The 26,113-nt window shown below is 55.7% G+C and overlaps 3 protein-coding genes across 4 annotated transcripts; 2 read left to right on the forward strand and 1 right to left on the reverse strand.

Moving 5' to 3' along the window:
• Positions 1-601: 601 nt before the first annotated feature.
• On the forward strand, positions 602-11,199 carry RASL10B (RAS like family 10 member B). The gene is made up of 4 exons (XM_074319458.1): positions 602-940; positions 3,790-4,152; positions 8,091-8,215; positions 8,711-11,199. Exons 2-4 carry the CDS (start codon positions 3,937-3,939, stop codon positions 8,979-8,981), a joined length of 612 nt encoding a protein of 203 aa, XP_074175559.1. The 5' UTR covers positions 602-940; positions 3,790-3,936; the 3' UTR covers positions 8,982-11,199.
• Positions 11,200-11,315: 116 nt separating this feature from the next.
• On the forward strand, positions 11,316-25,792 carry LG15H17orf50 (linkage group 15 C17orf50 homolog). 2 transcript variants are annotated; one of them, XM_074319457.1, is made up of 4 exons: positions 11,316-11,857; positions 24,769-25,081; positions 25,175-25,338; positions 25,704-25,792. In XM_074319457.1, the coding sequence occupies exons 1-4, from the start codon at positions 11,395-11,397 to the stop codon at positions 25,736-25,738; spliced, it is 975 nt and encodes a 324-aa protein (XP_074175558.1). In that variant the 5' UTR covers positions 11,316-11,394; the 3' UTR covers positions 25,739-25,792. The 2 variants fall into 2 exon arrangements, with proteins under 2 accessions (XP_074175558.1, XP_074175557.1); XM_074319456.1 differs by lacking the exon at positions 25,704-25,792 and having other exon boundaries at positions 25,175-25,624.
• GAS2L2 (growth arrest specific 2 like 2) lies at positions 11,853-20,288 on the reverse strand. Its single transcript, XM_019732592.2, has 6 exons — positions 19,477-20,288; positions 17,381-17,622; positions 16,394-16,501; positions 15,206-15,302; positions 14,331-14,583; positions 11,853-13,768 (listed from the first exon to the last, which is right to left on the reverse strand). The coding sequence occupies exons 1-6, from the start codon at positions 19,859-19,861 to the stop codon at positions 12,211-12,213; spliced, it is 2,643 nt and encodes an 880-aa protein (XP_019588151.2). The 5' UTR covers positions 19,862-20,288; the 3' UTR covers positions 11,853-12,210.
• Positions 25,793-26,113: the final 321 nt, after the last annotated feature.

Raw genomic sequence — 26,113 nt, forward strand, 5'->3', positions numbered from 1 at the left:
GCTGCCCAGCTAGGAACTCCCAATCTTCCTGTTCCATACCTTGCACTTCAGGAAGACAAGTGACTCAGCCTTTCTCAGCCTCAGCTATCCCATCTGTAAAAGGGGAGGAACAGACTCTACCTGATAGAATTATGAGGATGCAGGCAAAGCTCCAAGCATGTTGTCTGGCACGTAGTACGTGCTCAATAAATGTTAGCTATTGATGATGAATGATACTGATAACAATTGTTTTAGAATGAATACATGGGTAATTCTCAAACCCTGGTATCTCCCAGTCTGGAGAGGAGAGGGGAGCAGTAGTTTTAGGGCTGTAGAGGTATTCATTGGCCAGAGGTCAGCTTTATTCTGAGCTAGCCGGGTCTGGAGTGAAGGAAAAGGCATTAGGGCCTCTCTGTTCCCTTTCTCCGATCCCTCCAGTTTAGAGCTAAAAATATCGCAGGGAGCGTCGGGAGGCAGGTGAAGACCCAGGCTAAGGATTAAAGAACTCCTCAAGGGCCGCCCAAGTGAATATGTCAGGCTCAGGGACCCAGCGGAATGCCAGCCGGGCGCACACACAGACACACACACACACACACACACACACACACACACACACACACACACACACACAGACACAGACAGACACACACACACACACACACACACACACACACCCCTCGCCCCGCCCCTCCCCGCCCTCTCTCCCCCTGCCTCCCCCTCCCTCCTTCCAGCGCCGGCGGGCGGCGCGCTCCGGAGGGCGAGCGGGCTGCAAGTGCCTACCCCCTCGGCGCCGGTACCAGTCCCTCGCTCCCGCCTCTGAGCCCGCCCCCACTGGGCAGCCGGGGGCGTCCCCGCCTCTCTCCCCCCGGGCCGGGGAGCCGGGGGGCAGCGCCGGAGCCCGGGGGGAGCGCGGCCCCGCCGACCGGTCAGCCAGGGCTGGGGACAGCTTGGACGGCCCAGGGTAAGCGGCGTGAGGAGGGAGACGCGGGCGGGGCAGGGGCCAGGCTGGGTCGGCTGGGGGATGCGCCGAGCCGGGGGAGGTGAAGTGGGGGAACGGCCGGGGCGACAGGCAACGGTGAGGAGGGAGGAGGGGGCCGGCGGGCTGGCGGGGGAAGCGGCTCGGGGGCGGCCACGTGAGAGCTGGAGCTGGGTTGGAGTGGGGGTTGCCTGCAAGGTGCTGGAGGCGGAGAGCAGGCTGAGCTCCGGCATCTCCCCCCCAAACTCCTACCAATCAGGTCATGGGGAGCCCAGCATCTTTCGACGCCCCCACCCACCCACTGCCACATGAACGTGGTGGGGACAAACAGCGGGCAAACGTGTATTTCGGCCCACGGGACCGAAAGGCACAGCCCTTAGTCTGGGGCAGGGACTCGGGTGTCCAGGCGGAGGGGAGCGGACGAGAAGCAGGCTTTGGCCCCTGTGTGTGACCCCCAGTCTCTTGCCGGGCGCTGTCTGCAGACTCACTGCAGAGCGCAGGCCTTGGAGAGGGAGCGCTCAGGGGCTGGGCCCTGCTTCTCTGGGTAGCCCCTTTTCACCCTCACCCAACCTGGGATGTCGAATTAATAGACATGTAGACCCAGGACCCCTGCCTGGGAACAGGGAGGGGGGGCATCAGTCACCTGTGAGTCGGGGACGGCCACACCGGGGCCTGGTGAGTTCCAGGAGGCTGGCCCCAGCTTAGGGGCCTCTCTTGGGCCGCGCCCTGGCTTCAGCACTGTGCCCCGCTTTTATTTCCCTGTTATTCTCCAGAAAGGACTGGTTTCTGGGTAGGGAGTGTGGTGTCCAGGAGAATATTTGGATAGCATACATCCTAGACACCTGTAAGTTGCCACACCCAGAGAGTCAGGTTGCATTCCTTGCCCTCTCTTCCTCCCCTAGGATGCCCCCTCCCCACCTGCTTGTGCTGGTTACGTAATTAACCCAGCTGAAGGGCTCTGCCAAGCTGACAGTGTCCAGGGATACCTGAGGGGCTGAGGGCATGGAGGGGTTTATGGGGAGGAGGGAATGGTACTTACCCAATTTGGAGCCCATATAAGTAGATAAGAACCTGTTGATGAAAAGACAATGCATGGGGCACGGAGGAGATCTGGGTCCTCGTCTTAGTTGACAGCTCAACTGGCTGTGTGGTTTCATTAAGTCTCTGTTTTTTGGTTTTTGTTTTTACCGTCAATAAAATGGGGAGAAGACACACACACACACACACACTCAGACACATTCACACACTCAACATGTATGCAACAGGACTGCTAAGTGGTCCATTGAGAACATGGAAAACCTTAGATGAAGGAAGGACCCCTGCACATAACAGTGGCTACTTTATTGAATACCCACTCTGTGCCAGGCACTGGGCTTTACCTGCACACTTGTGAAGGTGTGGGCTTTACCACTCCCTGTGAAGTTTCTTGCCTCACATCACATTTGAGGTGAGTGGCAGAACTGGGAATCCAACGCTGGTGGGTCTTACTCCAAATCCTGCCCTTGATTTACTATGCTGTCTGTACACATACATAGTGGAGTGGGTCCTCTGAACCAGGACAGACTGAGGGACATTCAGCTGTGAACTGTGCATATGTGGAAAGAACATGCATTCTCACAGAAAACATACACACAGGCTGAAAAGCACGGCTCATCAGAATCCAGCAAACGCATCTGCCCTGGACCCATTTAGCAGACACTGCTGTCACCCTTCCTGGAAATAGTCCCCAGATAGGAGGTCTCGGGCATGTACCAGCCTCCCTGGTCACCCTCCCCTACAGAAGGAGAAGTCACCTAGCTAAGAGATGTATGTAGATTATTTCAGATGTAGAGGCTATTGATCCCACTTTGACAGATGTGCAGAGCACAGCTCCAATTGGGCGGGTGGCCCACAGCTAGGACACATCAGAGCTGGGGTTTATACCCAAGCTCTAAAGTCACTGAAACTGAACAAGCAAGGAGTTCATGAATCCATAGCAAGGACCAACCCTGTAGCAGCGCTTTCCTGGCTGCTAGCACACCTGCTGTGTGCCAGGCCAACTGAACCCGGGGGTTGCCAGAGAATCAGACACAGACCTTGGCCTGTGTTCATTCACCAGCTAAAATCACTAAACTTGGAAGGTGGCAGTACTGTGACATTGTAGAAAGGAGTAGCTGCCCTTCTCAACTGTGTGACTTTGGGTCTACTTCTTACTTCCTCTGAGCCTTCTCTCTAAAGTAGGAGTACCTCGCCTATCCCTTGGGGATATTGTATTCACTGAAGATAACCTCGTGGGTACACTAACAGAGCAAGTGTTCAACAAGTGTTGCCCTCCAGAGCCAGGTGGTCATCTAATCCAGGAATTCTCGGGGGGGGGGGGCATTTGGTAATGGGGGGGGACATTTTGGGTCATCATGGTGACTGGGAGCTGCTGCTGCTGGCAGGTATGTCCTGGCAGCCAGGAATGTAAAATGTCCTGCTCAGTGAAGAATCTCTCTCCACAAAATGCCAGGAGGGCCTCCACTGAGACACGCTGGCCTAGACTCATCCCGTCACTGACCTGTCCAGAGCTCTGTGGGGAGGAAGGGCTCTAGTGCTCTTTCCACGCCTCCGTTGGCCAAAAGTCAGGTCATAATGCAAATCAGGAAAGACTGATTCCCTCTGCTCTTTCCACATCTGCAGGACAAACGGAGGAGGAAGGATGGAGAGGTTTTCGATAGATGAGATAGGGGTTCTGGGCAAGGACAGGATTCCGAGGGGCAGTAACCGCTTCAGCAAAGGCCCTGCCGAGGTGGAAAAGTGCAGGACACGTCCAGGGAAAAGCCAGCCCACCAAGCCCACCTCTTGTCCCACAGTCCAGGTGGAGGCCGCAGAAGACCCAGAGCGAGCAGGGGCAGCAATGGTTGGTCCTGACGGTGGCTGAGCCCCCAGCCCCTGGAATATGCAGCCCGGGGGAGCCCCAGGCAGCGGTGAGGACGCGGTGGCGGCGTGGGGCGGGAGGCATGGTCTCCACCTACCGGGTGGCCGTGCTGGGGGCGCGAGGCGTGGGCAAGAGTGCCATCGTGCGCCAGTTCCTGTACAACGAGTTCAGCGAGGTCTGCGTGCCCACCACCACCCGCCGCCTCTACCTGCCCGCTGTCGTCATGAACGGCCACGTGCACGACCTCCAGATCCTCGACTTCCCGCCCATCAGCGCCTTCCCTGTCAACACGCTGCAGGTAGGAGGGCCCGCAGGGGCAGTTGGGTGGTGGGGACCTGGGGGGGTAGGAGGGAGGCTGGACTCCAACCCGATCCGGGCTCTGGGCCTGGTGCCAGGCCTCCACCACTGGCTTCTGTGAGCTCTGCGCTGCATCATGGGCGGCCCTGCTTAGAGCCAGACCAGGAATCTCTTCATTTGCACACTGGTTTATTCAACAAATACTTGATAAGCATTTAATGTGTGCCAGGCCTTGTGGTGGGCACTGGGGTAGAATGGTCTGTTGAAGGGACAGCAGAAGAAAAGGCCAGGACCTGGGAAAGGTCCTCAGAGACAGGTCTCTAGCCCAAGGGCCTTTTCTCTTAAGTGACACTCTCCTCTCAGAACTGGCCCATGGGGCACCCTTCCTGCAGGCACTGGATTCCGCTGCTGCCAGCGCCCTGGCTTGCAGTGCTCCTTCCCCAAGTCTGCAGGGACCAGGTCCTCCTTCCCTCTCTCCAGTGCTGGCTTGAGAGGAGGTGGGTGCAGGGGGAAGCTGAGCTCTCTGACACATTTACTCACGGAAGGCAGCCTCTCAGCAGAGTGTGCAAAGGTTTTGCCCAGAAGGATAGGCACAGTGGTGGAGACGGGAAGGCAAGGGCCACAGCTTGGCCGGTTGTAATTGTGCAAATACAGCAATCTCAGGCAGGGGCTGAGGGCTGGCGAGGGGCTCAGGCTCAGCCTTGTCTCGGCAAACCGGGGCAGAGGGGCCTTGGCCTAACCTCACGGACACTAGTTTCTGCCATCCCAGGTGCGAGGAGTCAGCATGTATCCACCCCTTGGAAATAGCGAAGTCAGGGCAATGGGCCTGGGGTCAGGATTTTCTAGTTCTCCTCCAAAGGAGACCTTAACAGAAGCCAGAATAGATACACAGATCTTGCTCCAATCCGCCCCTTTGAGCTTTGTGTATTTTTCAATTTTGTTGTGTACTTAATTTTTTTATTTTAATGTAATTTCAATTTTGGCATAGGTAAGACACAATTCAAAAGTCCAAACTTGGTAAGAAGGTATTCCTAGCGAAATGTCAGTCCCGCCCTGATTCTCGCCCCATCCTCTACAGCCATTCTCATTGTTGTTAATGCGTACTTCTACATCCAGGGTTTCTTTACACAAATAAGAAAATGTGTTCTTATTCCACTCCCTGTCTAACATTAAAAACATGAAATAAACTGTTCTCACCTTGGTATTTTGACTTAGCCTTATAACCTGGACCTCTTCCCATGTCAGAATCTAGTTGTCGTCCTCATTCTTTTTCCACGACTACGTGGTATTCCACTGGAGAGATGTACTATGAAGTCTCCTCTAGCTGGACAAGTGCAGTGATTCCAATCTTGCTGTTTCACATAATGCCACAAGGAGTAGTCTTGTACATAGTTGCTTTTTTTTTTTTTTTTGTACATAGGGAGGCATATGTATGGGATGGATTTCTGGAAATGGCATTGCTTAGATCAAAGGGGAAATGCAGCTAGAGTTTGGAAGGTGTCAGGGTCCCCTCCCCTTCTATGAGGCAGCACCTTTTGTGCTCCTGTGAGCAGTGTACCTGAGTGCTTGTTTCCCCGCAGTCTTGCCATCAGAGTGTATCGTCAGACTTTAGGGTTTTTGACAATCTGATAGATGAGATATGATCGTCTCGGTGGAGTTTTTATTTGCACCTCTGATTATGAGTGAGGTTGAGAGCATCTTTTCATATGTTTAAGGACCTTTGTAGTTGTTTCTCTGACAACTGTTAATGCCCTTTGCCCATCTTTCTATTGGATTGTTTGGCCTTTTTCTTCCTGATTGACCTGGAGCTTTGGACTCTCCAGGATGTCCAAGACTTCACTCCTGGAGCACAGGTAAGGAACTTTGAGCAGGGAAGTACTGAGAAGCCTCAAAGATCAAATATCAAACCCAAGAATCTCAATGGCCACCATCTAAAAATAAAAATACATTCTTCCCCAATTCCAGATGAAATCCAGCCCGGCAGAGTGGGGTTTCCTGGCTCTGAGCTTCAGTTGTTCCTTCCGCAGCCCCCTCTTCTCTGAGGTTAGAGGGCATATACAACCCACCAAAGGAATGAGCAGCAAATTCATGGTTGAGACCCAGGAGGCTGAACCTCCCTCAACTCTTGTGTCCTTGGAACTGGACTCAGTTTTCAATTGTTCCTTCTCTGTCTTGACTCAGCCCCAAGATGGTCTTTTACAGTCTGGAACCCTGTATGGAAAAAGCTGGAAGGAAAGCTGAGCTTCCTTGCTTCCTCCCTTCAACCAGGGGCGAAGGGACAAGCCAGCCAATCAGGAGCCTTCTTCCTCTCCCTTTAGGAGCCCCCAGAGAGAAGTGGGTGGGAGGCAGCCTGGACGCCCCCTCGTGGAGGCAGCATGTTACCGGAGAGGTGAGGCTGTCACCCTCGAAGGCTGGCAGCTGTTCCCTCTCCCCAGCAGAGAGCAGGAAAAGGTTGGGAGCTTCTCTGTCTGTTCCCCCATCCCTCCCACTTCCCACTGATCTCTACTCCTTGTGGGATGGGGGAGCACCTGCAAATACATGTGGGTCCGAAGCTCCTGGAGGTCCAGCAAAATGCAGTCTTCCCTGGTGGGAGAAGCCGCTTGATGGTTTTCTACAGTTCTAGATTTGTCCTCAGCATCTTCCCCTGCGCAAAGTTAAAACTCAGCACAAAGAAAAGATGCCACATCATCTCCCAGGAGAAATCCACTGCAGCAGCTTCTAAGCCTTTGAGTTGGGAAGTGCTTTTCTGAAGTCAGACTTAACTCTCTACCACTGCCACCGAAGTCTTTTCCCTTTTATTGCTTCTCTGAGATGAAGAGTCAGCTGCAGTCCTCCTTCATGCCTGGTCCCTGCCCCAGCTCAGCTCACAAGCTGGCACAGGAGACATGCCTGTACCTCCTTCGCATCTTTTGCCCGGCCCCTGAAGGGAGAAAACCCTGCTGCCCCTTGTCCTTGAAGGCCTCTGCCTCCCCCAACCTCCGGGACCCCATTCTTTCTGCACACCGGCTGCCTTCAAATGCTCTTGCAGTTACCATCTGCTGGCAAGTTAATTAGCTAATTAATTATTAAGAAACCTTCTCTTTAGTGCACTCAGCCTTTCTAGGGGTCTATTCATCTTGAGCTACAGCCCCGCCCTGAGAATTTGCCACAAGCATTCAGGAAGTTCCATTTCCCTGGAGCTGCCCTGGGGCCCTGCTCTGTGTCAGTCCCATTTTGCATCCAGTATCACACTTTTTCTCCTTAGGCCTTCTCCTGCTCAACCCTGAGGGCGGAATGGAACATACAGAAGGGGCACCTCAGGGAGCAATCTGAGGGCAGCATTACCCACAGGAGTTGCTGTGATGCCAGCATGGGCCTGGTGGGGTTCAGACCATGGAGAGCTCACAAGGTTAGGTAGTGGGGTTAAGGAGCCGGCTAAGAGCCAACGCAGCGCAAAGCGCTGAGGGGAGAGGAGGGAGAGGTATGTAAAAATGAGGAAGGCCTGGCTCTGGCCCTCTCAGGAGTTCACAGCAGAAGTGAGGAGCGGGGGTGGAAACAGCTCTAACCAAGGTATTATCACAGGAGATGAACAGAGTAGTCCTCTGCTTGCAGGAAGGCTTCTTGGAGGAAGAGGCATTTGAGCTGAGCCTTGGAAGATAGAGATTTCAACAGGTCCAACAGCAACCTCAGGGTTGGGCTCTTAGAGGCACTTAATAAATGTACTTGAACAAAGAAGGATAGGATGGATGGATTGGGGAACAAAATGGGACAAGGACGATCTCATCTCCAGAAGGGCACAGGACAGTGCATGGCTCTGGAGGTTAGACAGTGACCTGCCCGGGACCTGGCCACCTGGGGCTGGGTGGGTGTGGAAGGCTTGGGTTGCAGCGGCAGGTGAGAGTGCTGTCAATATGTGGCTGGGGGCAGGGGGAGTCCTCATGGCTGCTCTGACCTTGGCAGGAGTGGGCAGACGCCTGCTGCAGGGGACTCCGGAGCGTCCACGCCTACATCCTGGTCTACGACATCTGCTGCTTTGACAGCTTTGAGTACGTCAAGACCATCCGCCAGCAGATCCTAGAGACGAGGTGAGAGCCTGGGATACAGTCCATTGCCATCTCGGTGGATGCCCCAGTGCTAGCTAGTGAAAAAGGTGCAGTGGGGGGGTGAAAGTGAAGTACCCTCTGGTTCCCACACGTACACTCAAACACGCACACACGACATTTTGCCGTCTCCATTTCTGTTAACTCACTGGGACCCTTCCCGTGGGTGGTTAATCTAGTGCAGTGGTTAACAGCAGGGGCTCCGAGAACAAGACTGCTAGAGTGATTCAGCTGCATAACTTCAGGCCAGGGACTGTGTCGGCCTCAGTTTCCTCATTTATAAAATGGGGATAACAATAGGACCCACCTTTTGGATCAGTTGTACCGATTAGAGAATAGAATGCACTTCCGGAGTTCAGCGCTGCGCCCAAACACGTGCCTGGTAGGTAATACTATTACTGACCAGGTACAACCTGCCCTCACTGACGTCCAGGCGTTGTGAGGCGCGCGGGGTTCTGAGATTCCCACCTCGCCCCGCAGGGTGATCGGCACCTCAGAGACGCCCATCATCATCGTGGGCAATAAACGGGACCTGCAGCGCGGACGCGTGATCCCGCGCTGGAACGTGTCACACCTGGTGCGCAAGACCTGGAAGTGCGGTTACGTGGAGTGCTCGGCCAAGTACAACTGGCACATCCTGCTGCTCTTCAGCGAGCTGCTCAAGAGCGTCGGCTGCGCCCGCTGCAAGCACGTGCACGCCGCCCTGCGCTTCCAGGGCGCGCTGCGCCGGAACCGCTGCGCCATCATGTGACGCCGCCCCCGCCCCGAGGGCGCCCACGGGCTGCAGCCCGGACGGCCCGCGCGGCTTCCCCACGGGACTGCGGAGCTTGAGCCAGGAGCCGCAGGAATAGAACTCCGGAGGTCTGGGCCCGAAACGCCCCCACAGCCACACACTTCCCGGTGAGAGGCAGACAGGGAGGGGGAGCCTCCCGGTAAATGCCCAGACCCCCCCCTCTCCCGCATCTGTCTTCCTGGGATGGCCACCTTTAATGCTGTCGTTAGTGCAGTACCTGGCCCGGCCCCAAGGGGTGCACAGCCTTTTGGGATTGGGGGTGAGCGCGGGAAATGGAGGGTGGGGGTGGGGAGGTGCTGCCTCGGCTGGGCCCCACCCGTGTTCTCCAGAGCGAGTGTCGTTGCCGCACCGCGTCGTCCTTTCCCGGGACCATCCATCTGCCCGAGCGTCTGTTGGTCCTTTACTGTTTCATCCACCCTCCGGTGCCCCTCCCCGCCCCCAGCTCCATTCACAGGGCTCTCGTTTCGTCCATCCCCTTGTCGGAGACACAGGCAGCTTCCTTGTGAGGCCGGCCTTCTGACCGTCAGCACCACCGGCCCAGGACAGCGATGCGGGTGGTCCAAGGACCCCAGTCGGGTCTGAGGGTTGAGGTCCCAGATCAGTCAGGGGGAGAAGGCTGAGCTCTCCCCGCTCCAGGGAGACCTCCCTGTCCAGCAGCCCCCAGAGACACAACAACCTACCTTCCAGCCTTAACTTGATGGTCCGTCCCTGCCGGGTGCCCCTCACCCTCTTCCTGACCCCTAAGCCGGATCACCCCCTGGGTTAAAACTTTTTTTCTTGACAGTGGAGAGGGAGTCTCCCAAAGGATAGATTTCTTTCCATGACGCCAGGTTGCAGCCCTCTATTTCGTCCTGCGTTGGATGGTCTGCAGATTGGGGGATGTCGGTTTGGGAGAGCTGTGGTGGGCAGGCTGTTTCCCGGGTGGGGTTTGGGGGGTGAGGTTGTGCCAGTGAAGACTCTCTCTCCCCATTCCACTCCAATCTGATGCCCCAGACTCTGCCTGCTTGAGTCTCAGATTACCCTGATGAATCTGGGGGAAGGCTAGAGCCAGATAAAGAATTATGGGGACCCCTGTACTTAGGGGAGATATGCCCGCATCCCCACCCCTACATGGAGGCCCCCAGGATCAATGTACGCCCCCTCATCTCAACACCAGTTGCCCTTTGCCCTGACTCACTCCACCCCATTTTCTCCGGCTGCTTGGCCGGGTTTCTACCTCTCGTTATGGGAGTTGATCACTGTCAGTTGTGTACTGATTTAGAAATAACAAAAATAATGAAGATACCAGGAGCGGCCTAAGGGATTTCTGGGGGACTTGGAAGGCTAGACAAATGGTGCATGTCCCCTGCCCCCTGGCCACGTCCTTCTTGAGGATGTGTAGCCCAGAGTGGTGATGGAGAGGAGCCCTGGTCTGATAGCAAGGTCCCTTGTTGGAAGATAGAATAACCCAGCCTCCACATAGCTGAGCTGCGTTGTATAGACCAGGAAATCAGGCAGCCCAGAGCGGTGATGGAGAGGAGTCTGGGGGAGGGCTTGTGAGTGGGGAGTCTGTCATCCAAATCGAGTGAGAGGGAATCTGTGAATTCCCCAGCTGATTCCCCTTCCATCCACCAGAGTAGCGCAGCCCCACAGTGACTGCCCGACCTCGAGCAGTCCAATATTCCTGGGTTATAGCCCCTGATGTGCTGCGTGACTTTGGGCAAGTGACCTGCCCTCTCTGAGCCTCCCTCTGAAACAGAGGAGGTGGCTCCCCTTCCCCACACCTTAAAGTGGCTGGGAGGGTAAGGAACAGGGCCTGCCTCCTTCATCCTCTGCATCCTGCCCCCCACCTCATTCACCAGGGGACTGGATAAGGGATGACAGCATCTCACCTGCCCCATCACTGCCTCCCCCAGTTCTGAGACACCTGAGGAGGGGGTGGGGGGCCCAGGCCTCTGGCTGCCCCTGTGGGAGCCATTGGAATGTATTGCCTGGCTGGCCCCCCTCATCCCCTCCGTTTCACCCCAGGTCTTTGATTTTTATTTTCTCCACCCCCATTCTGAGTCTCTGTCCTTCTCCCTGCCTCCCCTCCCACCCAGGGTTTCCCACCACAGGGTCTGGAAGTGTGTGTGACGCCCACTGCGCTGTGATTGGAAGTCAGATTAAAAATCAGGGAGTGTTTTCCCTCGTTTCTGTACCAGTGTGTTGGCTCGGCTCAGTTCCTGATGGTGGACGGGAAGGGGCTCCTACAGGGACTGCCTGCTGAGCTCTGCCAGGCAAGGAGGGTGAGGGTGATGAGGTGGCCCCGAGTCCCAGAACCCAAGGAAACCAGGAGAACTAAAGGGAAGAGTTTGGGACTCATCTCTTCACCTACCCCTGAACCTTCCCACTGATGGAAACCATCCAGAGGGGACGCATACGTAACATCTGCCACTCTCCCAGGAAAATTTTCATAACTAGAGTCAATCCCGGTTTCTGCTTCTGTGTCTTTGTCCCACTTGCTGCGGAACCTCTGTGGCCTCTCTGCCATAGCTTCATGGGTGTAGATGTGTTAACGCCCTCCACCTTCCGTCTTGACTCTGATCTCAGTTCCCAAGCCTCAAAACGAAGCTTGAAGTACGGAAGAAACCCGTGTAGTGGGGCCCTTGTCCCTGTCCGTGGTGCTGAAGCACCTGTGGCTTCAAGGAAAGATGGGCTGTCGGGTGATGTTGGTTGCCTGAGCCTCAAGAGAGGAAGATTTTTACCCCAGCTCCCTCCCCTCATCCCCTCCCCCTCGAGTGGGAGAACGTTTGAGGCTGCACTTTCCTGCACCAGCACAGTGTCAGAGAGCGAGACTCCAGAGCTGCGGACTCCAGGTCAGATTCACACGTGTTTAATAACTTACAACAGTTGTGGAAACGGTGGGCATAGCCAGAGGGCCAGAGGACAGGAGTTTGGTGAGCTGTTCTGGGGGAGGGCGATAAGATATAGGGTGGCCCCACTGCCCCTCGCCTAACTCTGGAGTTGGAGTGGGAGTAATGGGTTTTCCTTTTGCTCAATCATGCAAATTGAGTCTATATTTGTCTTCTGACCCTGCCTGGCCAAGGCCCTGTATTGAGGAGAGGGACCTTTCCTTCCTTTCCTGCATCTGGGAGTCCAACGGATACATGGGCATTCTTTTCACTTCCCCTTCCCCACACTCACAAGCTCCAGGATGAGAAGCCCCTCCTCAGACCCAGGACTCCTCTTCAGGTAGGAGTGGAACTTGATCAAGTTGCTGAGTTCCCAGATCCCCCAAATGCTGGGGGCTGCTCTCCAGTGCGGCGGCTGGCTCTTTCCTTTCCTTTCCTTCCTCCTTTTCTTCCCCAGCCCAGGCTCCATCCACCAGAGCTCCCTCCCCTCCCTTGCTACCCAGCGCTGCTGCTCTCAGCCTGCCGCTAGGGGGCACCCTGGCTGGACGCAGGCGGAGGTAGGCCAGGGGCTTGGGAATTCGTGAAGGCCGCTTCTCAGGCCTGTGGTCTCTCCGGGGCCGGATTCTGGGCCTCAGTTTCAGCTTGTAGATGGACGGCACTCTCTGGGGCTTCCGGAGTGTTCTCTTGCCCTTGCCCAGACATGCCTTGGCTTTGTCAGGATCGAGGTCGGAGGGCGAAGGTGTGGGGTCCTCCGGGTTGGCAGACACAGTACAGACTGAACTGTCCTGCCCTCCTTGAGCTGGGACCTTCCTCATCCTGGTGCCTTTGGCACTCAAGCTTGCCTTTGTCCTTGGCACACTCTCTCTGGCTCCAGGTTTCCCTTTTGGGCTTCCTGGGCCTGTGGTAACAGCCAGCTTAGGGGAGCCTGTAGGGGCTGTCTTCCAGGCTCCCAGGTCCACTTTAATGAGGGGTGGGGGCCCCTGAGCCAGTTCTTGGATGACTCTGTCATAAGGACCTCCAGGCTCAGGCCACCGCCCACCCAGGCTGGGGACGTAGACTCCACTGCGAGGGATGACCCCAGACCCTGGGCCCTGGGGACAGGCAGCCCCCACCTCTAGCAGCTTCATGTTGGCCAAAAGCTCCTCCTCAAGGCTATGGTAGATGGCTTGCTTCTTGGTCCCATCCAGGGGCAGGGGAGTGTACCTCCCCTCGTGGTTCTGTGGGCCCAGGTCCCAGGACTCTCCAGCCTCTGCTGTCACCTGGATGCCCAGCTTCTGGTCCCCTTGCCTCCCTTCCACAGAACAGTCCCCATGTCTGGACCCAGCCAGGATTCCAGTGGTAGCCCTTAGTGGGATGGAGCTTCTCCCTAATTCTGTTGTGGGACCTCCACTTGCAGTACCTGGAAAACTTCTTCCTGGAGTTGGGGGACGGGCAGCAAGCAGCTGGACAGGGATCTTGGTGGGTCCTTTAACAGGGGATGGAGAACGGACAGATGCTGGTTCCCTGAACTGAGAGGAAGCGCCCTCGACTTCACCCCAGGGTGGCTGCCTGGGGCCCCTGGGCTGGGCTAAGCTGGAGTAGCGAGGCGGGGGAGATGGTCCTCTTGCTGGTGTCCCTTTGCTGGTGGCCTCAGAGGCCCAGAGTCTCTGGGGAGTTGGGGCCCTGGCATGGGTTCCCCAGTTGTCTGGCTCTTCGTGAACCCAAGATGTAGGAGTCCTTCCTCTGGGGAGTTCAGGGGTGTATCTGTCCTCCCTCTTCCCTGAGGAGGTGCACCGTGGGTCTCGGCCCCTATGGGTAGGTGAGGATTGGGGAATGGGTGAGCTGTCCCCAGCTGGCAGGTGCCTCCGAAATGGGGCGGATGGCCTCTCCTGGCACCTGAAAGGGAGAATCATAAGGCTGGCAGGGTCCTCTAACCCAGGCCCTGGTTCTGGGAAGGGATAGCCTTTCCCCAGCCAGAACTCCAAGAGGGCCAGACTTCATGTTGAAGGGAACAGATACTGCCTCTCCCTCTGTGTCTGCCCAAGAGTCTTCCTTATGACAGACACTGTTTAAGTCTATTCTCCCACATTCCCTGTGTAGCACATAGAAAGACACCTGGTATGGACCCTGGGTTACTTCAAATCCTGCAACTAGAGGTCACCCAGTCTTGGGTGGTAGAGGGGTCTTAGTGTCTGTTCTACCATGAAATGACAGAAGGACCTTGAGTAAGTCTGTTCCCTTTATGAGCCTCAGCTTCCTCATCTGTGAAATGGGAGGGCATATGAAGTAATTCGATGATCCCAAAGGTACTGGGTGCTTTTTTGGTTCTGAACACCTGAGGTCTTGTTGGGGTAGGGCCACTGCCTAGGAACCTGCTCTCTTTGTCTTGGGATGAGGTGGCCTCTGAGAATGTGGACTCCAAAAGAGAAAGAGGCCCTGCCCTATCCCTCCCCTGTACCTCAGGAACGCTGCTGTCTCTCTGAGGACCCCTGCTCCGGCTCCCCATTCCCTGCGGGGTGTGGGGGATGAGGAGGCAGGGGGCCTCAGCTTTCGGCCTGAAGAAGTGTATGTCTTCCAGTCCACAGGGGGCAGTGGGCTCTGGGAACGGCTGATCGTCATCGTGGGCTGTGGCTGCCAGGGCTCATCCTGCACCCTCACTTCATGCTGCACAGGTGGAACTGGGGGCTTCAGGAAGCTGCCTGGCTTGTGTGCTACCAAAACAGCCCCCCAGAGAGGAGAGAAGAAAAGGGTTAAATTCTTGCTGATGTTCCTCTTCCCCAGCTGTCCTATCCTCAACATCCCATATTAGACACAGTGGGACCTACAATGACAGTGACAGCGACAGTGCCAAAATTACCTTACAGGGGCTTAATTAAGGGATGAAATCTGGTCGGAGGCCTGGGGTGGGGTGGGGGGAACTAGTTTAAAGCTGAGTTTGTATTGCAAATCCACATCGTTTACTTAGATTGCATGCTTATTTGGGGTGTCTTGAGGTGCTGATGGAGATTATCGGAGGATTGAAGACCCCTCCAAGTTATGCTTGGTGCCACCACGTGGACAGCAGAGCCAGACCTAAGCCCCGCCAAGAGGCACCCCGACCAAATGCTGATTCTCTGTGTGTTTGGCGTCATCTTGTGGCTATAACTGGTATTGCACCATTGCTGCTCAGCTTTCCTTCTAGGGCTGATGGGGCCACACCTGTCCCTTCTAGAGTAGCTTCATTCCTCCATCCCTGCCACAGCCCCACACACCTATTTCCCCTGGAGATCAGACCTACCACCCACTTCCGGCCTCCCGACCCAGAACACAGAGAGGGGACTCTCAGGGACTCACAGAGGGATGTGCACCGGCAGGGGTCGTGTTTGTCCAGATAATGGCCGAGTGTGTCCCAGCCACCCCCCACACGCACCATCACGTGCTTCCGGAGGACCTGCAGTGGGCAAGGGTAAGGTTGAGGGAAGGGTAGAGAGCCTCCACTCTTCCTGGACCAGCCTGCAGGCTCCTAGCATGCACCCCCTTCCATGTACACACGCGCATGCAAACACTCTCTTGCACACGTGTAGTTGAGTGTGCATGTTTTGCAGTTTGAGTGACTGGCATCGGATAACACGTTGTCAAGGGTGGAGGCCAGGCTGACAACCAGAAAGCTGCCCCACAACGAGACAAGGGATCTCACAAGCATTGTGTAGTCCAGCCCCAGAGCCCTCTCTTCTCTCCCCTCGCTGTAAAGGGTTTGCCCTGCAAATGCTTGTATCAGAAATGGGGCCCTGGCTTTGCTCTGTAGTGTGTGTCAAAGAATCCTAGGGAATCTCAGCTACACTGCGCTCTGGGGCACACAGTCTCTCCAGGTTTCCGTTTCTTCTGTCAAAAAGTGGGGCCACAATTCCTTGCCCCAGCCTACTTGTCAGGGCTGTTGGCTTAGGGTCTGGGTGAGGGCTCAGGGAGTTGGCGCTGCCCCCAGGTGTGGCCTATGTCCAAGGAAAGGGCTTGGCCATGGCCCTGAGCTGCTGGCCACACCCCCAGGTACCGGTTTCCGGTGAGGAACAGCCAGGTATGGGGGAGTGGGGAGGAGGTAGTGGGAGGCACATGTCAGACCTGTATTACTGCTCAAGCTGCAGAATGTACAAGCCAGGCATGTGAGGGGGCAGCTGTGGGGTCCATGTGGCTGGGCCGTGCACTGAACACACACTTGGGCTCTCAGGGCCCTTGCTCTGACCAAGCGTGTGGGTGGAAATTGGGAGTACCCGTCATAGCCTACTTCTTCCTGTGGACGCCTCTGGACTAGGCTAAGGGGGAGGGAGTGGTCGTTCTGGCTGCCCTTATGGGAGGAAGGGATAGGCTTGCCAACTTTGTCAGGAGTTTTCTGGAATTCTCCAAGGGAGAGAAAGCAAGTCCCAAAGCCTGATAAGTTGGGGTGAATGGTGATAGCCTGTCCTTGCCTCAGGCCTGGGCAGGTTCCCACTGAAGGAAACCCTATTCTGCTGACTCTGAGAGCCCCTCCAGCCTCCTCCTTGGACTTACCCGGATAAAGATGAGGGTGTCGGAGTCCCCTACGCGGTACTTCCCCTCAGACACCTTGACCATGGAGAACTGAACGGGGCACGTGCAGTGGCTCACGAGGCTCTGAACCTGCAGACAGTGGGCAGTGGGTACATCCCTCCCTCTGCACAGGTGCCCAGCTCCCCCCACCCCATGCTGCCCCCACAGCCAGCCTGAGACTTCTGCTGAGGTCAGGGCTGGGGGCTGAGAAATGAGTAGAGACTTTGAATGCCAGTGAGAACAAGACTGTGAGTGGTCACCTGTGCCTCACTGCCCTCATGGGTCAGCTGGCGGAGGTGGCGGCGTGTAATGGTGAAAAAGGCGGACCTTGGTATCTGACAGGCTTGGCTCAGAGTCCTGCCTCCACTGCATCGTAGGACTTGGGCAAGTTAAGAAACCTCCGTGAGCCCGATTTCTCGGTGGTAGGAATGGGGTAAATCAAAGTAAGAGCTAACTCCTATGACAAGCCCCCTCTGTGCCAGCACTTCCTGAGCACTTCATTTGCTCTTTAATATTTCATACTCATGTCAGTCATAGAAGGTAGGTACTATTATAATCCCCATGCTACAGATAAGGGAACTGAGGCACAGAGAGGTTAAACAACTTGACTAAAGTCACACAGCTGTGAAACCATGGCACTCAGAGACTTGACCCAAAGTGTCAGAGATGGTGCTAGAGTCTGTGTTCTTAAAAAGTGTCCCACCAGGGGTTAAACGAGAGAGGTGTAGAGTGCTGGATTTATAATAATAATAATAATAATAAATGATAAGAGGCTTAGCTACTGCTATATGTGATTAGGGCTGAGGCTCAGAGTGGGACATGACTTACATAAAGTCACACAGTGGATTATTGTCCAGGAGGGGATTGGAGCTCAAGAAGCTGGTGGTGCAGAGGGGGCTGGGGTGGAGGAGGGAGAAGAGGGCGGGGCAAAGGGAGGCTGGGTCTTACGGGTGTGTCCAAGCTCCTCACCATCTGGTCCAAGTTGCGGAAGTGGCAGGGCCTGCGCGTGGGCGGCGTGGGCAGCGGGGAGTCGGGCGGGGGCAGGGCCAGCTCTTGCCGTAGCTCCTGCTCGATCTCCTCCTCCAGCTGCACCAGGGTGGGCGCCGCCACTCCGAAGCGCCAGGCCCGGCGGCCCAGCTCCAGTAAACACAGCACCACGTTCTTCACGTTCTTGCGCAGCACCAAGTCCTCGGTCTCAAACATCAGCACCTCTGGTCGTGGGGGGTTGGGGAGAGGGAGGGGCCGGCAGCCTGAGCGGGTGCGAAAGTCAGCGGGGCCATTCTGGGACTGGGGTGGCAGGCATGGGGGGTGGTCTGGGTCTGAGGACCCCGAGTCAAGCTAGCCCCTAGGAAGGGTCTGGGCCAAGTCGCTCAGGCACTGAGTGCAGACAGTGGCCCATCTAACAGGAGAGGTCATTGGGGTGGGAAGAGGTGACAGCCAAGCAAAAGAACCTGGGGCCTGGTTGTGGGCCTCAGCGAGGGAAGGGTTAACTCCATCTTGACTTTCTCCCCACTCAGTTGCCAGGATGGGTCCTGAGCAAGAAGCAGTTTATTCTGCTTCCAGACCACTTCTCTCCCCTCCAGTTCCTACCAGGCACCTCAAATTCAACCCCCAGCTCACCTATAATCAGGCAGGCTCTGGAGCCCGGCGCTAGCATTGGAACCCTAACTGACCCACCAGCGGTGACCTCGAGCTAGTCCCTGAGCCTCAATTTCCTCTTCTGTAAAATGGGGATGGGATTGTTGAGAGGGTAGTGGTTACTGTGTGCAAAGTCCCACACGTGGTAAGTGCTCTGTAAAACACTAGCTTTGATCCATCCTCCAATCCTGCCCTTGGTTGCCTTGCCACCAGCCAGTAGCTCAGCCTGACCCTTTCCTCGGCCTCACCCCACTGCCTTTGGCATGTAGGATGTTGCAACATCCAGCTTTATCCTGCTGCTGGGTCCAAGGCCAAGGAGATGAGTCACAAGTCCCAGCATGACTGGCCCCTCCCGAATGTCCAGTGCCTCCTACCTGTCCTCGCCCTGCCCACCCTCACCCTGTGCCCTCACCAACCCCAGCTTCTCCGTCATCCAAATACAGTGCTTTTTCTGTGCCTTAGTCCCAGCTGTGCCCCTGCCTAGAATTCCCTTTTCCCCAAACTTCTCTTTATTCCACAAGACTCAGCTCACACCTCCTTCTTCTATGTGGTCTCTCCATCCTCCCCACGCTTCATTAGGTCGCTGTTTCCTCCCCTGGCTCCCCAGCACACACACCTCTCTGTCATGCGGGGAGGCATGCGGGGTCTCTAGTCCCGCTCCCCATATAAGAACGCAGGATATGGTGAGGCCAAAAAGGAACACCCACTGAGCCATAGATAGGGGAGTCATACCACTATATTCTCACTGGCGGCTGGGTTGAAGACACAGGAAGCAGGAGCCACACGATCCGCAACCTACCGTCCACTTGTCTCTGCCAACCAATCCACCTACTAGCTGCAGTCCGCCTCTCTGCAATCCGTAATCCACACTCCACCACACCACGCCACTACACCACACTTTGCTAGCTTAGCTGCGGCAGTTATATCAGTGGCTAATGGCTAACCGGCAACAGCCGATGGCCAACTAGTCACAGCTGAGGACCATCTACTACCCAAGCCAGCACCTTTCTATGTGAGGCCGAGATCCTGGAAACTGCTCTCTGGGGCTCTGTCCCCACACTCTCCTTTAAGCTTTTATCACTTGGGCTGTAGTTTAGGTATCGACTCATTCATCTCCCTTCCTAGACCCTGAACCCCTTCGACACTGGGTCTCAGTGCTCTGGGTCCTTAGTAGTCAGCATGGTGCTTGACACAAAGTAGATAGGTACTCAATATGTGTTTGTTGAATGAATGAATCATTCAATCAACACACTTATTTTTTGAGGGTTTAGTATGAGATGGGGGAAACTGAGGCACGAAAAGGGATGAGCTGGCCCAAGGCAAATCTGGAAGGTGGGTCCTGGCTTTTGATCCCCAGTGCACCCTGGGCCTCAGAGAGGAGGTGGATGCTTGGCAAGGTAAGGAGCTTAGGGGTCCAGAGTGGGTACCTTGGATGCCCATCTCCTTGCGACACCACTGGATGAAGTTGGACACGTTGTCCCGGGCCTGGAATGTGCCCGGATGGGCGGCCCCGTTGCAAGAAACCCCGGCCCGAGGCATGGGAATCCTTTGGGCTCTGGCAGGCGCCTCAGCCAGGAAGGCCAGAGCCGCCGCGGTGATGGCATTGGCATGCTGGCACAGCACCGCGCCCGTCTCCAGCACCTGCAGGAAGTTGGCTGCATCGATGTCCAGACCATAGAGATCCCGAAGCCACTCGGCCAGGTCTTCTTTCATGGCTTCCAGGTACTGCTCGCTGGATTTAAAGGGCCGGATGCTGCGCACAGGAGGCCCCGGGGTCCCAGGCCTCCTCCCACGTCCCTCAGGCTGGGACATGGCTCCACAACAGGGGAGGAGGTGGCCACCTACTCTTTCCAGCTGCTGCGTCTTGGTTGGTTCTCTCTGACTTCAGGGTTCCCCTTCTATCCTCTCAGAGCCTAGGACTTCCGGCTCTGCTACTTGCCGCTGGCTTCAGCTGCCGCCACCAGACCTGCCTGGTACCCGCCCCCCCCCCCCCCCCCCCACATTCCTCAGTCCCCGCCAGAACTTTCCCTACTTGGTGGCCCTGCAGCAACCTTACTTTTCCACTGCCCAGTCTGCTCAGAGTTCTCCACCTTCCAGGAGAGATGGAGGTGAAGGCACTCCCCCCGCCCCAGGACTGGACAGGCTGGGCTAGATGCCTCCCACCCCCCACCGCTGGCACTGGAGCCTGGTATGGCTGTGGGCCTCTCTACTCTGCTTTCCTCTCTCCTTGGAGACAGCGGCTGCTACAAACACTCCTTGTTAACCCTTCCTGGCAGGCAAGCACTGCCCTGCAGAGTCTGCCCTGGAGCCAGTGCACCAGGGAGGAGAGGCTGGGGTTGAGCAGGGGGGGGTTTCTGGGGAAGGGGGGGGAGGAGGGTCAGGGGTGCTGTGGCCCTTGGTGTTAAGTGAGCACTATAGGATGGGGATGAAATAGACACAGCAATAGAGTCCAAACACATGAGTTTAGCTTTGGACCTTTTGCCAAATCCCTCTGTGACCTTCATATGCTACCTAGCCTGTCTGTGCCTTAGTTTCCTCAACTGTAAAATGGGAATAATAATATCTACCTCTCGGGGTGTTACGGGGAATAACGGAATAATATATATGGAAAAATATCAGACTGTCAGGACACACACACGCTCAGGACTGGGTGGGTCCCAGCTCTCAGTGATTCTCCCAGCAGCCCTGTCTAGGCATCATGATTCCTACTTTCTTTGGAGAACATGCCCCATCCCCAAATCTAACTACATGATTCCTCTAGAGTGGGCTGTCCATCACAGTACCTCACACCATGGCCACAGCAATGCATTCATTCAACAAATATTTCTTGAGTACCTACTGTGTGCCAGGCACTATTACAGACCCAAGGATGGAGCTATAAATGAGGCCCCTGACCTCATGGGGGCTGCTTACATGTCAGTGGCTGCTGGATGACAGATAACAAACAAATCTATAGTAAGTCAGATGGTGATAAACACCAGGGAGAAAACTAAAGGAGATGGGCTTGTGTGAAATTTTATATAAAGGGGTCAGGAAAGGTGTGGGGACAGAGCCAGGAGTGCAGTTTCCAGGCTCTCGGCCTCACGTGGAAAGGTGCTGGCTCAGGTAGTAAATGGCCATCAACTGTGATTGGATGGCCGTCAGCTGTAACCAGTGAGCCATTGGCCACTAATATAACTGCCATGGCTTCGCTAGCAGAAAATGAGGGCTAGCAAGAAGATGGGGGCTGAGCCTGCAAGCAGTGCAGTGAGGGTTGCGAACAGTGTGGCTCCTGCTTCCTGTGTCTCCAACCCAGCTGTCAGCGATACTATAGTGCTGTGACTCCCCTACCTATGGCTCCGTGGGTGTTCCTTTTTGGCCTCACCATGTCCTGCGTTCTTATGTGGGGAGCGGGAGCAGAGACCCCGCAGGCCGCCCCGCACAACAAAAGGCCTCACTGATCTGGTGATATCTGAGCAGAGACCTGACAGAAGTAAGGAAGCGAGACCTGCAGGTATCTAGGGGAAAGGCACTCGGATAGAGGGAACAGCCAGTGCACAAGCTCCACATAGGTGTGTGCCTGGCATAGTTCAGGAATAGCAAAGAGAGATGGGATATGAGGCAGAGAGGGGTCATATCATGCAGGGCTTTTCTTTACCTTTAGAAAGGAATTTTCTTTCTATTACCTTTTAAAGGCATCAAGACTATGATTGCTGTACTCATTTTATGGATGAGGGAACAAGAAAACTGAAGTGGACAGTAGGCCTTGGTTCCTCGCTTATATGATCCTCTCCAAAGGGTTGATGGAGTGTCCACATGATATGGCAGCTGGGTTTCCCCTGAGCTAAGGCAATGAGCTGGAAGTGGGTGGAGTGGAGAGCAGAGCTGTGGAAGGATAGAGATAGAATATAAAGGCGAAGACAAATAAACAGAATGCTTTAAGTGCTTTATGTGGGCCAGGTAACGTGGTACTGTGCCACTCTGTCTGACTTACCGATGAGGAGACTGAGAGTCAGAGAGATAACATGCTGAAGGTCAGATACCTTTTATATTTATGTGGTAGAGCTGGGATTTGAACCCCAGCTACTGGGGGCCAAAGCCACCCTCTACTGCAGCTGAATGCCTCCCCACAAGGGAAGATAGGGGACACTGGGGTTTTGAGTGCTTTGGGAGGCTCTAGAAAAGGTAGCTATAGAAAAGGTAGCTATTCCTGCTTGGAACCCTGTAGGCAGGTAAGGTTCTAGCCCACCCCTTGTGATCCAACAGAAGCCCCAGAGACTAAAACAAGTTCTGTGGGTTCTGGCTACTCCCTCTCGTCCTAGGCTCTCATCAGGGGAAGAGGGCAGCACAGACTTGGGAAGAATGGATAAGCTCGGTGAGTGGGGCTGGACGCAGAGCGGGGCCAGAGGACAGGGTCTGGACTGCAGTGTGGACCAACCAGCCCGTCACCATGGTAACCCTGGAGTAGGAGTCCAGCTTTTTTTCCATTCCCCATCCATGTACAAGCACTCTCCTTTTTCTTTCCTGAATATTCTTGATGTCTGCTCCGTCATCTCTACCACCTGCTGTTTGGACCTTCGTCTCCTCTGGCCTTGACCACGTAATAACTCCCTTTGTCAGAGGGGACATCCTAAAACACAGCTCTGAGCGTGTCCTGCATCCAAGCGCTCAGAAGCTCCTGCGCTGCAGGGCCGCCGCCCTTGGTGTTCAGTGAGCACTGTAGAATAGGAATGAAATGGACACAGCAGTGGAATCCAAAGACATGAGTTTAGCACTGGACCCTTTGCTAAATCCCTCTGTGACCTTCATATGCTACCGAAGTTCAAACTCCATAGCCCAACCCCCAAGTCTCCATCCAATTCCCCTCCTCCTGAAAAGTTCCCGGCACCCCTTTCTGGCTGTGCACTAGGTCTGGCCTTTCACAACCGAAGGCTCCTTAATGTGTTTTCCTAAATGAAAGTACAGTGGACCTGGGTTCTCCACCTTTAACAACACCAAGAACTGGCAGAATCTTTCAAGCAGCTTTTCTTGAAAGGTTTCCAAAAGTCTTGGATGAAATTCAGAGGCCCCTCTGTGACCTACTTTATCTCCTACCTGAGATGAAGGGACACAATGTAGGAAGAGTTCTGGATGACGATTGCATGCAGTTGCTGCTCAATACATGTGGGCTAGAAGGCTCCTTTTATTATCATTCCTCATTGTCTCCAACCTTTTTAGGTTGGGCAGGGACCAATAGCAATTTCTCATGACCTGCCCAGCGCAAATCCCAGTTGTGCTTTCCCTGCCTTCCCCCGTCTTCTTTTCATTACAAGGCGAGCTCCCCAGATCCAGCGACAGCAAGGCACATGGTGCTGGGCCAGTGTTTGCTGGTGAGGGTGGACACCGGCCAGTCAGGCAGCTTACTTTCCATGTCAGCCTGGGAACTTCCTGCCTGCAGGGGAGACTGCTTGGATTTGTGGTTTGTGCCCCAAACAAAGATCAGCAAGAGGGGGTCAATGGTGGCTGACATCCATTTGGCAATTGGAGTCAAGCCTGGCAGGAGGAAGAGACACCTTTTCCTAACTGGTCTGCCCGTAGAAGACACTTTTTCTGATTGTTCTGCCCATCTGAGGTGCCTTGTTTTAATCACAGGGGGGCGCTGTGTGCCCACCTGCTCACACACTCCGCCACAGGTGATGCTGGCTTCCTTAAGGCAAGGCCCACTTCCAAGAAGGATGTCCCATACAGGAAAACAATATATACATATACTACCACCTATGGGAATTTCAACCAGGGCACTTAATGTTTATTGACAGCCCTACACAGAGATCAGTACCCATCCTAGAGTCAATTAGAAGGAAGGCGAGGAGCCATAATTTCTTCCAGGTTTGCAATCCTCATTGCTGTCTCCTGTGGATTGCTTCCCACTTGCCCAGCCCTGGGCTGGGCACCTTACACAGACGATCTCATACCTGCCTCACCACCCTTGGGATAGGCACTACTTTTTATCCATTTCACAGATGAGGAGACAGCTTGATGGAGCAGTGTGACTTGCCCAGAGTCCTTAGCTAGAATGTGCAGAAACCTGGGTGTGGGGACAGAGCCAGGAGCGCAGTTTCCAGGCTCTCAGTCTCACATGGAAAGGTGCTGGCTCAGGTAGTAAATGGCCATCAACTGTGATTGGATGGCCATCAGCTGTGGCTAGTTGGCTGTCAACTGTAACCAGTGAGCCATTGGCCACTAATACAACTGCCACGGCTACGCTAGCAAAGTGTGGTGGTGTAGTGGCATGGCGTGGTGGAGTGTGGATTATAGATTGCAGAGAGGCGGATTGCAGCTAGTAAGTGGGTTGGTTGGCAGAGACAAGTGGACGGCAAGTTGCAGATCATGTGGCTCCTGCCTCCTGTGTCTCGCCCGGCCGGCCGCCAGTGAGACTATAGTGGTATGACTCCCCTACCAATGGCTCCGTGGGTGTTCCTTTTTGGCCTCACCACATCCTGCGTTCTTATGTGGGGAGCGGAACTAGAGACCCCAGAAGAGACTCCGCATGACATCCCAGCACGACACTAGGAAATCAGGAGCAGCCAGGCAGGCCCTCCCTCACCCGGGAAATCCTGGGCACTGTAACCCTCTCTTGGAGTCCTACTGGCTCCTACGCACCGTCCTTCAGGTGCCTGACTTTTTTGGGGCTCAAGGTTGTGAGCAACAGGCAGGGTACCCGGGGACAGGGGGCCTGCAGTGACCTTCTCCCCGCCCCGCAGGCGTGAAGACCCCCTTGTGGAAGAAAGAACTGGAGCAGCCCGGGACCAGGGAGGCGGAGGCGGAGTCCGCGGAGGAGGGGTCGGAGGAGGAAGACCAGGAGAGGCCGCTGCAGGAGAGCGAGGCCGAGGGCGAAGCGGAGTGCCAGGACTCCGAGGGCGGCGAGGGCCGCGAGCGGGGCTCGGTGTCCTACTGCCCGCTGCACCAGGAGTCCAGCACCCAGCGGCTGGCGCTGCTGCGGCTCGCGGGCTTCGGCTTCTGGGGTTGGCTCAGCCCCTTCGCTCTGCTTGGCAGCCTGGCGGCTCCGGTCGACAGGTGAGGGCGCGCACCTGGGCTCCCGCAGGACAGCCTGGCGCCGGGCGGAAGGGGACGGCGCGGGGCCCTGAGCGTCCGTGTCCCCGCTCGCAGAAAGCGGAGCCACTCGGAGGAGCGGTGCGTGCTGGAGACGCAGCGACCACCACCCCGCGGCGGGGGCTGTGCGCGCTGCGAGATCCTTTTCTGCAAGAAATGCAGGACTCTGCACAGCCGTCCGGCCTACGTGGCGCACTGTATTCTGGAGCACCCGGATCTGGGTGAGTTGGGGGTCGCCAGGGGACCCGGAGCGCCCCCACTGCCAAACTCTGTGCTCTCCATGCCCGCCTGATCCCCAATTCCCCGCAACCTCCTCCTGTCCCTTGATGCGGAGCGCTCTCTAGCACATCACAGAACTGTCCCTTCTCAGAGTGGCCCCTCAAGCTAGCAGGCCCACCGTCGATGCACCGCCCCACCTGTCATCTAGCGCCCACCCAATGCAGAGCCCAACGTCACCTGAGCAGAGCTCCATCGCTCCTATAGTGCCTCTGAGCCCCCCTCCCCCGCCAACACACACCCAGTGCCTACTGGCCACCTGACTGGCGTCCCCTGGCACAACCTCACATTCATCTCTTGGGTATTCCAGGTCCTTCTAGCATGCTGAGCAGAGGCATCGCCTAGAGGAAATCACCTCAAGGTTCTCTTACCCCTCCCCCTCAACTCATTCAATAAAGCCTCTAAGCAAAGTGTCAGTGCCTTTGGGTGGGAGCAAGGTGGCTCCCCTGAGAAGGACGACATTGGTCCTCCTTCCCCTCTGTAGAGGTTAAAGTCAGAGGGGAAAGCGCAGGCCAAGAGCCTCCTCCCTGTGCCTCCCCGGGGTGGAACAAAGCACTTGTATCCCAGGGCTGTCAAAGGCCATTCTCCCCACGTAGCAAAGAAAAAAAAAAATGAAGGCGCAGGACCGGGAATGCCCATAGGGAGCTGAGGGCTGAACCTTGCCAGGCCATTCTCCCCTCTCCCTGGAAGCCCGGTCCCGCTGAGGTCAGTGTGCATGCA

This window comes from Rhinolophus sinicus, linkage group LG15 (genome assembly GCF_036562045.2).
Source record: "Rhinolophus sinicus isolate RSC01 linkage group LG15, ASM3656204v1, whole genome shotgun sequence".
Taxonomy (NCBI): Eukaryota; Metazoa; Chordata; class Mammalia; order Chiroptera; family Rhinolophidae; genus Rhinolophus; species Rhinolophus sinicus.

What these genes read in the sequence shown, in the direction of transcription:
- RASL10B (XM_074319458.1), top strand. Translation starts at nt 3,937, where the DNA reads ATGGTCTCCACCTACCGGGTGGCCGTGCTGGGGGCGCGAGGCGTGGGC. An exon ending in TCCCTGTCAACACGCTGCAG is followed by an intron (nt 4,153 to 8,090) that starts GTAGGAGGGCCC and finishes TGACCTTGGCAG; the next exon opens with GAGTGGGCAGACGCCTGCTG. An exon ending in CAGCAGATCCTAGAGACGAG is followed by an intron (nt 8,216 to 8,710) that starts GTGAGAGCCTGG and finishes CTCGCCCCGCAG; the next exon opens with GGTGATCGGCACCTCAGAGA.
- LG15H17orf50 (XM_074319456.1), top strand. Translation starts at nt 11,395, where the DNA reads ATGGAAACCATCCAGAGGGGACGCATACGTAACATCTGCCACTCTCCC. An exon ending in TCCAGAGCTGCGGACTCCAG is followed by an intron (nt 11,858 to 24,768) that starts GTCAGATTCACA and finishes CCCGCCCCGCAG; the next exon opens with GCGTGAAGACCCCCTTGTGG. An exon ending in CTGGCGGCTCCGGTCGACAG is followed by an intron (nt 25,082 to 25,174) that starts GTGAGGGCGCGC and finishes CCCCGCTCGCAG; the next exon opens with AAAGCGGAGCCACTCGGAGG.
- GAS2L2 (XM_019732592.2), bottom strand. Translation starts at nt 19,861, where the DNA reads ATGTCCCAGCCTGAGGGACGTGGGAGGAGGCCTGGGACCCCGGGGCCT. An exon ending in TCCGCAACTTGGACCAGATG is followed by an intron (nt 16,502 to 17,380) that starts GTGAGGAGCTTG and finishes CACTGTCTGCAG; the next exon opens with GTTCAGAGCCTCGTGAGCCA. An exon ending in CTGCCGGTGCACATCCCTCT is followed by an intron (nt 14,584 to 15,205) that starts GTGAGTCCCTGA and finishes CTGTTTTGGTAG; the next exon opens with CACACAAGCCAGGCAGCTTC.